This window comes from Schistocerca serialis, chromosome 9 (assembly GCF_023864345.2).
Source record: "Schistocerca serialis cubense isolate TAMUIC-IGC-003099 chromosome 9, iqSchSeri2.2, whole genome shotgun sequence".
In the NCBI taxonomy this organism is placed as follows: Eukaryota; Metazoa; Arthropoda; class Insecta; order Orthoptera; family Acrididae; genus Schistocerca; species Schistocerca serialis.
Genome location: NC_064646.1, coordinates 338,606,418 through 338,621,844, shown reverse-complemented (window position 1 = coordinate 338,621,844; position 15,427 = coordinate 338,606,418). Strand labels below are relative to the sequence as shown.

Genomic DNA, 15,427 nt, shown 5'->3' with positions numbered 1-15,427 from the left:
AACAAACGTGAAACTGACGCCAATTTTTGCGGGGTACACGGCACCGGCATTGGCGCTCCAGATCGGCGTTTAACGATCGGGGAGTCCGCCGAGCGCCGGCGGAAGCGGCCGAAGTGCTTCGCGGCTCCCAGCCGACGCTCGGTATTGATCGGGAGGGTTCGACTGAAGAGATGGCGAAGCGGCCACCAGGTGAGCCGCTCGCTCCCCTTGACCTACATATTTCCCTCGACGTGTCCCAATTTGACGCCACTGAGCTAACAAATAGCGCGGTGCGGAATCTCTGGCCTACGGGGCCGAAGGTCAGCGCTCTCTGAACGTGTAGTTGTGGTCAAAGCAGTTCGCAATTCGCAACTAGCAAAGGCGAGTGAGCTTTCGTATTGAGGATATGTGATTAGTCCTGGTTTGTTCTCTAAACACGTGATAACTGCGATGGCAAAGTGATATTTTGTGATTATATTTTTCACGTCGGTATTCTGAAACTAATTTCTGCTAATTTTTAGTTCCAGGAAAAAAAAAGGATGTAGAATTTAGACCATCCGAGACATAAGAATTTTTCAACATTTCTTAGACTACCCCCAATGAGCTTGATACATTTCTTGTTATCCATCTCCTTCTTCATTGTATATGCTTTAATTTGAAATACCTCCAAAAAAATAAAAAATAAATTGTAACGCAATGCTCTGCATCATACAACCCATCTAATCCTTCAGCAACATGAGTCGTAACTTTCTTTAATTCGTGTCAGAGATACTGATAAAAATTCTTTGATAGACTTTATATCAAGTTCCACGTAGATTATAAGATCAATTACATTAACCCTAGATCAGTATACACTTGTAAAATTTATGTTTTCAACTGGTAACAGTTCGTTGTGTCTGCAAATCTGGTATCGTCAATATATGGTGTAAAACAGGATATTCTGTACTGATTTTGTACAGAAATGCCGTTGGAAACCTTGCAGTTTTAATTAACTACCGCGCAAACTATAAAATATGACGTTCTTTGAATAAGTTGTGATTCTGGAGGTACATAATTTTTGTAGAGGGAGTTTCCTTACAACTAGGTACGTAACGAATGGGACTCCCTTTCGTATTAATATTGGTACTAGTTGATTTCCATTCGATCTAAATCTGGGATGCTCTATCAACGGTGAAACTTCTATACTGTATACGCTTTTTCTAAGTTACAGTTCTGTTTGCGATGTAAGCGTAGCGCAAAAGCTATGCGAATAACGCGAAGGCGAGCAGGTCGAGCGTAGAAACGTGTATTCGTAAGTGAGGGAATAAATTCGTGATGGTAGTGACAATGCGGAGAAAGCTTCGCATGGAATAAAGGACTATCTGAACAGGAAAGTTGTTTAGCCCAGATAGAATAATAGCATGATAATATCCGCTGATAGTGAACTGGAATTGGGTTGTGTGCTTAATGAAATAGAGCTTGAGATACTTAATGGCTATTATATGCACATGAACAAAACGAAAAGTAAGGTAAGTAGTGTGCGCAACAGGTGGAAATGTGGCTGAATGCTAACTAGGAGAAGAGATTCTCGAAGAGAGAGATGAATTTCATTATCTCAGACGTCGACTAGACACAAAAAGAAGATTCAAAAAGGAGTCAGTAGCTTGGTATGCACAGGAAAAAAGGAGTTTCTATTTTAAAAAATTCTATCGTCCAAAAATATAAATTTTGAGAACACAAAAATTTTCATATGGAGCTATTTTTGTAGCGTAGATTTGTTTGGGTGTGAAACGTGGACAGCACGGAAGGACATAAATGAAACGACCAGAAGCGTCTGAAATGTGCTGTTAAAGGAGTTGAAGATCAGATGGATCGACAGAGTCAGGAACAAACACATCTTCCTACTAATCAATGAGAAAAATGTCTAACAAAGAATTTAATGAAACGAATTTGAGGACTGAGTGTGCAGGTATTACGGTATGAGCTGCTACTAAAAACTTTAATTGAAGGGATGGCAGTGACAAGGAAACATCTGGAATTATAATAATCCGAAAACTATATGTAATATCCTGCACATTTTTAGCTGCTTATTTATTGCTCGATAAAAAAAGGCCCGCTGATGATGATAAAGATCTCTGAAACATGTATAGATAAAAATTGTGTTTCTAAAGGCAAAGTACATTTTCGAAACACACTTATTTGACAATTTACATGTGTACAAAAAATAAGCTTTAACCTCAACATTAATATTTGTCATTTTTCTTAAACTCTCTGTACGGAGCAACTAAAGGTGAGGCTAGCCTGGATGAGGAGTGCTGTTCGTTAATTGTTGAAAAATATCTCGTATTCGATAGTATCTGATTTTGTCTTAAGTCTTTGGCACAAATTAAAAAATAATTACGTGTCAAACTTACTGTCAAGGAGTTATCTTACGTTGTGAACTGTATATTTAAAGCAGTGGGGGTAGCCGATGTTTGCCTAAAATTTTTTATCTACATCCCGCGAGGTTGTGGACTATTAATTGCTTCAGAATACTTGCTTGTTGCTCTTTGTTAAACACAGTTGGAATGTATGGAAGATTACTATTTCCAAGAATACTATGCACGATCGAGAAAATCGTGCTGTTCACGTTTCCTCTATAATCAATTCAGTTATCTGGCATCGTTGAATCCTTCCATCAATTTGCAGTATTTCTGGAACGGAGACATCGCGATAATGTTTTGACAAGTCAAGGATACATGCCCAAGGCAACTGATACGGCACCACTTGCAACAAAACCCATTGTGCACCCAAGCGTCAGCTGTAGCGCGTCTACTTACCACAGAAGGTGGCGGCGTCACCGCATGCTGTAACAGAGGAAATTATTTTTAATTGCAGGCTTACATACATAATATACTTATCCCAATAAACCTCCGATTCTTTAAAGAATCAAACTCCCATACATTAAACAGTCTTAAAACTTGATTGCTTTACAAATGAGTTACTATGTTAAATATTTGACGTTACGCAAGTAAGCAGAAAACATCTGAAATTATGTTTAAAGTTTGCTTGAAGATAGGAAGTGCTGTCATTATCAAACACTGTATGAATTTAATATGGGTAATTTATGCTCCATTTCCACCAAAAGCTAGTTTCTCCAGCAGTTCAATGTTTATGAGGTGGTACCTCCTGACCTACGTGTCATACAATGATATAATTTTGCAGATCCATTCAGTGGGGTACGTGCACGCTATCTGCGAATAGAGTTATTAATGAAAAAAATAATAAAATAAAAGACTGAGCATTGTGCTGAAGTTTTAATGCATGAACAGAGAAAATGTAGTACGTTATAACTTCTTTCCTTTCATCATTTTGTGAGGGTTGTCAGCAAGGAAATGTTTGCATAATGTCTAAAATTTTGGGTAAATTTTTTGGGAAATCCTTAGGTAAGTGCTTCCATTCTCAAATACTTGATAAATATAGACTAGGTAATTTGCGCGCCATGAATTACACGTACGCACACAGACACACAGTTTCTAGCTGTAATACTTGTCACAGTGTGTCAAATCTTTAACATAAGATTATATCTCTCAAGGAGTAGATTGTGACAGCATTATAAATGTTTAAGTTCGGTCAACAATCTTACAAATACTGAAAATCAAATTTGCGTTATTTCTGGAAGCCGGTAGATGGCATCCTGCGACTGGGACTATTATTATACATTGTACACATCAACACAAGAAAAAAGTCTAATAACCGTGGATCCTACACAGTATACATTCTGACATATGACCACTTGTTCATAGGAGGTGCTCAACATGACATCCATTCATCTCAATATATGCCTCTGCCCTTCGGTGCAAGGACTCACGCACTCTTTGAAATCGCGCTGGTTGGTTCTGAATGTGCTGAGATGCACGGAAAAGACAATTGCGTAGTGTCTGCACACCGTTTCTTGGAGTGGCGTAGATCAACTGCTACATGTGTCCCCTTCCAGAAGTCTAGTGGAATTAGATCCAGGGAACGAGCAGATCACGGTACGGGACCTGGTTTTCAAATTTCCTTGTCAGGTGCGACGCACAATGCAGGAAAAATGTGCTGATGTGCCCTCATGCATGAACTATATCTTTCATCTGTCCTGACATGGCACATCCTCCAGCAAGATAGGCAGTACGTTCTTCATAAAGCGGTGATAACAAGGCGCGTTAATCTCTGTGGTAGCAGGTATGACCATAGTATTCTATCGCCGAGAACGCCTACCCATACATTGATTGAGAATCGATAATGTTGAATTGTTTCTTGACCCGCATGAGGATTTTCATCAACACACACATGCTGATTATGGAAATTTATAATTCAATTTCGTGCTCCCATTAATAAACAAATTCTTGGAGGCAAATCGTTGATGTGCACCATGCTGCTAGAAGAACCACTGGCAGAACGGCACTCTGGCAGGATGGTCTTGTGCCGCAAGGGCCTGGACGCGCTCAACATGGTAAGGATACAACAACTGCTCATGAAGTACAGTCCAGACTAGAGGATGACTAACACATTCAGTTGCTGCTATTCGTCGCCCACTGGTTCCAGAATTGTCGTCCGCTGCACCTACAACACGCTCCTCCATTTCAGGCGTGCGAACTGAACAAGGCCTTACACTGTCTACTTTGCTGGATGCTACGGAACCAGTTTCCCCAAGACGCTGGAACAATCAGGTGAACAGCTTAACACATGGTACCCTGCGTCATGGAAATTGTTCAGGGCATAGGTTACGGGCTCTCAGATTAACTCCATCTGCTAAACCATAGGCAGTAAATCATGTCTGCAATTTCACTTGTGGAATAAAGACCTCCGTTGTTAGCTTATGTCAGAGTATCTGCAAGAGAGAAAACATGTAACGCACCACAAACATCACAATAACATATACTTTAAAAGTGACCTGTAAATAGGCCAAACGTCACGGTACGCACCCCGAGTTAGGAGAAATGTACGCGAACATAAACAGGTGTAACAAGACTACAGTACAATCACACAACGTAAACGGAACAACTCACTGCAGACCACTGAGCCAACTATTGTTTACATCCATATGCACGGCAGTTTCCCAGCACGCTGTTGGCCCTGGTGTGACACGGAGTGCCATTGCAACAAAAGTGCTCATATCCCCAACCACATGTTGGTGATGTCTTCCAAATCGCAGTATTCCATGCAGAGTCGTAATTAACGTTAATAGTCGGGTAGTTGTCTGTAGTAAGACAAGTAATGCATATCCACGGATGACGTCACAAAAGCTCTTCCTATGAACATTTGTTTATGTCATGTACCAGAAAGTATATTTTCTAGGATCCATTGTCATACAACATTTACGTCTTGTTTTGATTCACACTATTATCCTCTGGAGTATTATATACGTGATGAAGAATGCTGAAGCTTGTATGGATAGATCAGGTAACTAATGAGGAGGTACTGATAGAGCCGGGGAGTCAAGAACTTTGTGGCAAACCTTGACCATAAGAAGGGGTCGGTTGCTAGGACAGTCTGAGACATCAAGTGCTCACTAATTTAGCATTAGAGGGAAGCGTTGGGGGTAAAAATTGTGAAGGGAGACCAAGAGATGAATATAGCAAGCAGATCAGCAGGATTTGGGTTGCCATAGTTATTCGGACATAAAGAGACTTACAAAGGATAGAGTAGCATGGAGAGCTGCATCAGACTAGTCTTTGGAGAGATGACTACAAGATACCTGCAGCTGCCCTCGCTTATCAGTAGTTTTGTTTTGATTACTGAGGCTGAGGAAGTACGCTAGTAGTTTATAAAAACATACATCAAAAAAAGTTTTGCATCACCCTGGTTCCCACAACTCCTGAAGACAGACGTTGACTGTGGATATTGTATCACTGACACAGTTCCTTTGACTGTTCAGAGACGTCACTAAACCCGTCCAAAGATGTAATCAACAATACATGAGCAGCGCCTATTAGACGGAGGGGGTACCACAGCCGATTAGTTCCAGTCATTCCACCAGGAAGGAGGTACACGGCTCGTGTTGTCTGTAGTTTAACCATGCCTAGACGTCAATAGCGCGGTTCGATCGCGTCCGCATTGTTACTCTGTGCCAGGAAGGGCTCTCAACAAGGGAAGTGTCAGGGCGTCTCGGAGTGAACCAAAGCGATGCTGTTCGAATATGGAGGAGATACAGAGGGACAGGAACCGTCGGTGATGTTTCTCGCTCAGGTCACCCAAGGGCTACTACTGCAGTGGATCACCGCTAACTATGGATTATGGCTCGGATGAACCCTGAAAGCAACGCCACCATGTTGAATAATGCTTTTCGTGCTCGACTAGAGTGGCCAGCATGATCTCCAGACATGAAAGTTATCGAAAGTGCTTGGGATAGATTGAGAAGGGCTGTTTATGGACGACGTGACCTACCAACCACTCTGAGGGATCTATGCCGCATCGCCGTTGAGGAGTGGGACAATCTGGACCGACAGTGCCACGATGAAGTTGTGGATAGTATGCCACGACGAATACAGGCACGCATCAATGGAAGAGGACGTGCTACTGGGTATTAGAGGTAGCGGTGTGAACAGAAATCTGGACCACCACCCCTGAAGGTCTCGCTGTATGGTGGTACAAGATGGAATGTGTGGTTTTCAGGAGCAATACAAAAAGCGGAAATGATGTTTATGTTGATCTCTATTCCAATTTTCTGTATGGGTTCTGGAACTCTCGGAACCGAGGTGATGGAAAACTTTTTTTATGTGTGTATATGTTTAGTCTAGACTAGATAGCCTATATGTTAAATAGTGGAGATATATATGGATACATAGTGATACAGATATCTATGGGTGTATGAATAAATGTTTGTGGTGCTGATATATAGATACATAATGAATTAATTCTATGAATTTTTAAAATTACCTCTTTTCTACACACTTTGGATGTTATTACACCTACAGTCCGCTTCATTGGTGATGGTGATCTAGTGGAAGCAAAGAGCCAATTCTATCGTAAATTTCACCATAAATCGTAAAAGTAGGCGAAAATCCACAGCAAATGAAGTCATCCGAAAGCATGCATTGTATTTTCTAAATACATTTAAAAATGCTTCAATTCATTGCATTCGTAAAGATGTAGAGTTTACAGGGATTCTTAGGGCTCACATAGTACTAGGAGTGAGATTTTGTACCAGAGCAACACATAGTAACCATTTCTTCCTTCCATTTCACCACATTGTAATACCGAAATTCTGATCCCTTCTCCCAAAGACGATTAATCGTCTATTAACCTAGTTCATTAATGAAGCCCAATGAAACGCACACTCTCTAGAAGCCTCCCACGTTCTGCATGTAAAAGCACGACATCTCCCCGTCTGTCGCTGAACCTTTAATGATGCCGTCGTTGAGAGTTTTCAAGCTTCTCAGAAGCTGTAAGAGATGCGTGACGTTCAGCGTCAAAGATGCGACAGGATTCTGACTGTTCTCCTGTCTCTGTAGCTGTTATGGTCCAACGGGTCTAAGATTTCTCCGAGGTTAATTGCTTTCGAATAACCATCGCAGCTCGAACTCTCTTTGATCTATGCGCAAAACAAGACTTAAGTACTCAAGGCACATCGGAATTGTTTTAAATATGGCTCTCGGGCTTACCGTCGGATTTCATTGTTGTATGTCCACAAAAACTCTCCAGCTATGCAAAGACGTGTAGCAACTCAATATCATAAAGCGTGTGAATAATAACATTGGATACGCACTGTCAGGGAGTAATCTGTACACATTAAGAGTCACTAACCATCGCGCCAGCGTCGTCTGCATCACACTCACGTGTACCACATTTAAAAATGAAAATAGCACTCAAAAATATAAAAAAACTTTCTAAACTAGTCTATGATCTTCCTCAGGATTCAAGTTGTCTCCATACCAAACTTGATCGGAATCGCTTCGCCGATAGAGCTATAAAAGCATAACAGACAGAGCTACTTTCGCATTTAATAAAATTGGTATTAGTATGGAACTACGGATTAAAGACGTTGTTCTGATTACGTTGAATCATATTACGCAGAACACACCAACTAATAACAATATTTTTACAAACATGACATCGTTCAAAGAATAGATATATTTCCCTAAACCGTGTAATATTCGTCAAATCTATAAATATCTTGTACTACTCACCTTGTAAAGCAGTCTACGTTCTTCCTCATGGACCAAGCTAACTCACACCAAATTTCATTGACATCAGTTCAACGGTTTAGTCATGAAAACGTAACCGAGAGAGCTACTTTCGCATTTATAATATTAGTATGCAATTATGAAACAGTATGGATTAAACACGTTGATGATTGTATAAACATTGTATTCTAGCTGTTACCTGCGGCTCCGCTCGCTATCAGTAAAATGAAATGAAATACGCGTATGGCTTTACTGAGTGGGAGACCCGGTCGGGATGTTAGGGTACTTGATGCAAGTCTTTTTATTTGACGCCACTTCGGCGACTTGCGCGTCGATGATGATAAAATGGTGATGAGGACAACGTAGACATCCAGTCACGTCACGAACGGAAAAAAAGGTTCTGGCCGGAAATCGAACCCATGACTGGGAGCCAGTAACGCCAACCACATGACCACTTTCTGTTTACACAAGTCACTACGCCTCTTAGAAGTTATAGGGAAAGAGTGGTGCAGAGCGGCTAAAATGCAACGTGCTTATGACAGATATTACTATGGAAATATAGATTAAACACGTAGAGCATCATACGAGCACTGCATTCACTATGTTGGATCGTATTATGTAGAACATAACAAACAATAAAACCATTTTCACAAATACTATAAAATTCAAAAATCACAAACATCTTTTTCAAAGAGTAATTATTATCCCATATCTCACGTTATATTCTTCACATCAATTTATATGTTATACTATGTATTTCCTAACGCAACCTGTGTCCTTCCTCAGCGTTCAAGCTGTCTCTACACCAAATTTCACCTAGATCGGTTCAGCAGTTTAGTCGTGAAAGCAGTACAGACAGAGTTACTTCCGCATTTATTATGTTTATATACATTCACTGGCGGGAAAAAAATCGCAACACCAAAAAATAATTAATGTCGAGTAATGAAATTTCAGGAATGCATTTGCCTAGGTAAGTGATTAATATACTGCGAGATCACGGATTAACGTAAGCGCGAGGTAAGCCATTGCAAATGTGAAATGCTTGTTCATTAATAACCTATGTAACCATCAGAATGTTGAAGACAAGCGTGCAAACGTGGATGCATTGTGTTGTACAGGTGCAGGGATGGAGTTCCATGCCTGTTGCTCTTGGTCGGTTGATACTGTTTGTGGATGACACTGGAGTTATCGTCCGATGTTGTACCGTATGTTCGCCACTGGAGACAGACCTGGTGATCAAGCAGGCCAAGGCAACATGGCGACACTCTGTACAGCATGTTGGGTTACAACAGTGGTGTGTAGGCGAGAGTTATCCTGTTGGAAAACACCTCCTGCAATGCTGCTCATTAAGGGCAGGACAACAGGTCGAATCAACAGATTGACGTACAAATTTGCAGTCAGGGTGCGTGGGATAACCACGAGTGCGCTTCTGCTGTCATACGAAATTGCACCCCAGACCATAATCCCAAGTGTAAGGCCCGTGTATCTAGCACGCAGACAGCTTAGTTGCACACGCTGAACTCTCTCTAACCACCACATGGTCACCACTGACATCGAGACGAAACTAGCTTTTATGAGGAAAAACAACAGACCTCCACACTGCCTTCCAAAGAGCTCTCGCTTGACACCTCTGAACTCGCAAGTGGCGGTGGTTTGGAGTCAGTGGAATGAACGCTACAGAGAGTCTGACTCGGAGCTGCCCTTGAAGTAACCGATTTACAACAGTTCGTTGTGTCACTGTGGTGCCAACTGCTGCTCCAATTGCTGCAGAAGCAGTGCGATACACCAGAACCGTAAGCTGAACATGATGGTCTTCCCTCTGGGTAGTGCCATGTGACCGTCCGAATCCTGATCTTCTTGCAACCGTACACTGTCGTGACTACCGGTACCAGCAATCATGTACAGTGGCTAACTTCCTGTCAACTCTTTCTGCAATATCGCAGAAGGAACATACAGCTCCTCGGAGCCCTTTTACACGACATCATTCAAGCTCACTGAGTGTTGATAGCGGCGTCTTTGTCACCTTAAAGAAATTCCTGATTGACATCAGCTCAGCACGTGCAATCTCAAAGGTAACTAACGCTCACGACCGTTACAGTGTGTTTTTAAAGCAAACCTTATTTGCGTCCCCACAACAGCTCTACTAGTACGACTCTCATGCAACCGGAGCGAAATTTGAATAGACATCATCTTTCAGATCTAGCAACTGGACTACCAACTTCCGTTATGTCGCATAACTCCTTCTTAGTGTAGCGATTTCTTTCTGTCAGTATATAAATATAATGCCCTTATTTGTCTGAATATTTTTTGCAGGCGACTTCCAACAGAAGCACTGTATATTTGGAAACGCGTGATACAGAATTGTGTTAATAATTCTTTATCACAAGCGGTTTCGGTATTTGTTTCGACCAAAACAAAGCAAAAAAATTAAAGAAAAATACGAAAATATGTCGTTTACTAATAATCTGTAGGTGAAGTACTACTCAGGAAAGATTAATATTACTCAAATATCATAACAATTTGTGATGTCGAAAAACACATACTATGCATAACATCTTCACAGTTATTCATACACAGAAAGTCAGTTTTATGTTGAATAACAAATCCTGATAGAGAAGTGCCATCTTTGGAACTTAACGTAATACACCTGGTCTTCTATGAGACATAGTTTATTTCTCAATTTGGGTGACCATCGGGTCTGCCGAGCGCTGTTGGCAAGCGGGATGCTGATCCCTTATGAGGCAAATTGAGGAGCTACTTGATTGAGAAGTAGCGGCTACGGTCTCCTAAACTGACATACGGCCGGGAGAGCGGTGTGATGATCACATACCCCTCCATATCCGCATCCAGTGACGCCTGTAGGCCTGAGGGTGACACGGCTGCCGGTTGGAACCGTTGGGCCTTCCAAGGCCTGTTCGGACGGAGTTTATATATATATATATATATATATATATATATATATATATATATATATATATATATATATATTTCTTGTACCAACCATCCTAGGCATCTACTCTGTAGCATACGAGTGTGTATACTGCATAACAATCAGTTTTATCTTCTGTTCTAGTGGGTCACCCCTTATTGCCTGTGAGTAATATTGATAATTTTGTTAAGTATTACTACTTATACAGCCTATTAGCAAACGGCGTGTTTTCATATTTTTATGCAGTTCTTTTTATTTATTTTGGTTGATTCGGATACCTATAAGACAGTTCAATAACGAAATCTGTAGTAATACAGAATTACTAATACAGCCTTCTGTTATGCACTTCAAAAAGAATTATTTGTTTCACTGCAGTACTTTATAAGTAAAGAATAGAGGAAAGCTAAAGACATGTGCTGCATCAACACCCGAACAAGAACGTCTTCACCGAGAGAGATGGAGAAGACATTGAGACAATGAACTCCTCGTACTCAGAAGCACAATCAATAATTAATCATGTTTCCCGTTGAGTCCTTTCAGCCAAATGCTGGAATGTAGTTTTTCAAGTGGTTCAAATGGCTCTGAGCACTATGGGACTTAACTTCTATGGTCATCAGTCCCCTAGAACTTAGAACTACTTAAACCTAACTAACCTAAGGACATCACACAACACCCAGTCATCACGAGGCAGAGAAAATTCCTGACCCCGCCGGGAGTCGAACCCGGGAACCCGGGCGTGGGAAGCGAAAACGCTACCGCACGACCACGAGCTGCGGACAATATAGTTTTTACCAAAGGAGCAAGTGTTCAGTTTTCAATGATACTCAACCGTTGCGCCATACAGTTTTAGCTTGTCATGGATGTCAATCCAGCGTTTATTCTGCTAAACTGTAAAAATATTTCATCTCACATTTTTAATACCGATACAAATATTTGTAGTAACATGTAGAGACAAGTAATAACTAAAAATAATGTGCACACTGAATGGATCAGATAGAAACTGGATTGCAAGGCCTGATGCGAGAAAATAAGAAAGTAAGCAATTCAGAGATAATGCGGAATACCGCTTTTTTAAAATTAAGTTAACAATGACGAAAGACGACGATTTAGCCGATAGTATGTGCGTATGTAAATAACAAAAATTGAGTTTAGTTGCTATTTCAATACAAATATTGGTAAACAAATTTTGGAAATGGCTCTGAGCACTATGCGACTTAACTTCTGAGGTCATCAGTCGCCTATAACTTAGAACTAATTAAACCTAACTAACCTAAGGGCATCACACAAATCCATGCCCGAGGCAGGATTCGAACCTGCGACCGGAGCGGTCGCTCGGCTCCAGACTGTAGCGCCTAGAACCGCGCGGCCACTCTGGCCAGCAGTTTTGGAAATCAAAATCGCAAGTAAAGATAACTGGCACGAAAAAACCTGCACCTCCACAAAACTAAGGAAGAGATAGACAAATGAAAAATGAATGAGTGAAAATGCTGTATTCAAATAAATCACAGATACGCTATGCCGAGTAGAGAAAGCGTTTACACAGTATTCATTGTCAGAACAAGAATAGGCAGTTTCTTGTAATGACAAACAAAATAAATTAACAGAGATTTCCCGTCAAATATTTATGCGTGGTATTTGCTCATTTATTATTACACAAGATACACTGTCTTCGACCGTCACGAACTTTTTCGTACAGCACTCTGAGGAGCAAGCTCTGAACTCCGCGAGATAGCGTCCACCTTAATTCCTTCGATACGATGACGACACGTTCTTGATATAGGATCATGGTGAAAATACACTGCAGCATTTTGTCGACCACAAAAACGGTGTCCATGCCAACATTAAATTTATTGTCGAGATGGAGAGGGGTAACAGTCTTCTGTTCTTGATTATTTTAGTTGAGAGGAAGGCAGCAGGCCAGCTTGTTCATTCAGTGTATAGGAAATCTACGCACCCTGGCCATTACTTGAATGCCACGAGTTTTCACCACCGTGTACAGAAGAAAGCGGTGCTGAACACGTTAGTACATAGGGCATAGATTATTTATCCGCCGACCATCTAGGGTCTGAATTTCAGCATCTGAAGCACGTGTGCAGAGGAGGTGATTACAGCAAGGGAGAAACTGCAAAAGCTTTCAGGTACCACAGACAAAAGACGCCTCGTGAATCGGCGGAAGAGGCTAAGCCGACTGAGCTTCAAATGGTTCAAATGGCTCTGAGCACTATGGGACTTAACTGCTGAGGTCATTAGTCCCCTAGAACTTAGAACTACTTAAACCTAACTAACCTAAGGACATCACACCCATCCATGCCCGAGGCAGGATTCGAACCTGCGACCGTAGCGTTCGCGCGGTTCCAGACTGTAGCGCCTAGAACCGTTTGGCCACTCAGGCCGGCCCGACTGAGCTTCTCCCATAATGCGGAGCAATACTAGCAAAACAAGATGCGTGCTGAAAAGACATGGTCTGAGACCAGTGTTCCGACCTGCATCCAAGAAAGAGATATGTTAAGGATTACATACATCTTTGAATGTGATGACACTAACATAGATCAAACTATTCGCACTGCTGCGAGCGTTGTGCGGAGCACTCACGACATATTAAGCAAATGGAAATTGCGATGTCGTCCGTAGCTGAACATTGCCTAGAAAATGTGCATAACATACAATTTGAAAAGACGGAGTTTTGGCACAAACATTATCGTTTTAGCGTTCAGTTATAAAAGAAACGGCCGAAATTAGAATAAACAGCAACAATTTTAACAGGGATCAGGGGTACACATTTAGTAGGGGATGGGAGCGGCCTTTGCACATCGATCGTCGACAAAGACGGAGAATTGTCTCTTATAGGGAGGCGGGAGCGACCGTTACAAACATGGCGCCAGCCCCTCGCTCCAACTGACGTCACTCGGTCTCGTGCGAAGCCCACGAGGAAAACAGGCTGCGCTGCGTACATCTAGCAAGTGGTGATGTTTGGTTTGTGGTGCGCTCAACTGCGCGGTTATCAGCGCCCGTACAAATTCCCAACCTTTGCACTATCCAGTCTCACCACATTCACGAAGACAACACAAACATCCAGCCCTGGGACGTAGAAAATCCCCCACCCGGCGGGGAATCGAACCCGGGACCCAGTGACCCAGAGGCAGAACTAGGCCACGAGCAAGTGATATTACAGGTCTTAGAGTGCCAGCAGCCGTCTCCGGCGGAGAGTGCATAACTATTTCATAAGAGTTCAGTAATTTTTGACACTGTGTTTAAAATGCATACAAGATCTCGATAGCACACAAAAAATTTAAGACCTTTAGAGGGTATCCTTCCAATTATATATTGATTTACCGTGGGCCCTGAACGCAGCAGAGAATAGACGAAGTGTTGCAGACAAGCCAACTAGCGTGACGTCACAAGTTCAGGGACTGGGGCCAATTCGTACATTTTCTTGGATCTATTATTATTTTAATATTCCGTCTATTTCTAACATTTTCCATTGGTTTTCGAATTATTCATTCACTTGTACCATTCTTTTTAAAATTCATTAACAGCATTTGTCTTCATTTCTGTATTAAAATCAAATAAATTCTTTAACGAATCTGATATTTCAAATGAATTTACTTTGATTATAATCCAAGATTTAAACATTGTTTCAGATATCTATAATGCATATTTTTCTTAATTATTTAAAGTTATTAATAATTTATTTCCTACTTCAGGTGCTAAAGATAAATCTTTATGTAAATCATGTAATTTTCTTGGATATTCTAAATCAACATTAACATAATACCATATTTATAATCATGTGACATTTTAAGTATTTTTTCACAACTAAAACATTTTACATTCATCTGCTCAAAATTTGTTTAATGGAAAAAAATTGAGACATTGCCCAACTATATAAATTATTTGCATCTAAATGTGCAATATAATTTGATTGTTTTTTTTGGCTCAAAATTTTTTCATATATTTGTTATTTGATTTTGCATATCTTTTAATACTTTATGAAATTCCACTCCAAATCCCTTTCTCAAGAAACAAAGTCATATCAGGATCATGTAATAAATGAAATTCAGTTTTTGTCATTTTTGACATAAAATCCCAAAGTAATCCTGGAACTGTAAAATACTGAGATGAATTAAGTTTTTAAGATTTAGTACATGTATCTCTAAGACTTTTGAAATATCTACTAAAATTGAAACATCAGATTTATTACATATTGTATATTCATCTGCATGTTTAACAATGAATTTCTCCCAAATTGTTTTTGCTCTTTTATAATCTCCAGAAACATTATCTACACTAAGTTTTGAATAAAAACATTCTTTTTTAGGTAATCCAGTTTCTTGTAATTTTTCTTCTGAATCCATGTATTTATAAGAATAAATTTCTCTTTTAGTTATTACAT

At 40.6% G+C, this 15,427-nt stretch overlaps 1 protein-coding gene across 1 annotated transcript in view; it reads right to left on the bottom strand.

The window, feature by feature from the left end:
• The window catches only part of LOC126419604 (uncharacterized), a 1,338,018-nt gene that overhangs the window by 1,255,789 nt on the left and 66,802 nt on the right, over nt 1–15,427 (bottom strand). Inside the window, exon 2 of the mRNA XM_050086792.1 lies at nt 2,778–2,804. Within this exon, the coding sequence (XP_049942749.1) occupies nt 2,778–2,804 (27 nt within the window). The remainder of the gene's footprint in view (nt 1–2,777; nt 2,805–15,427) is intronic.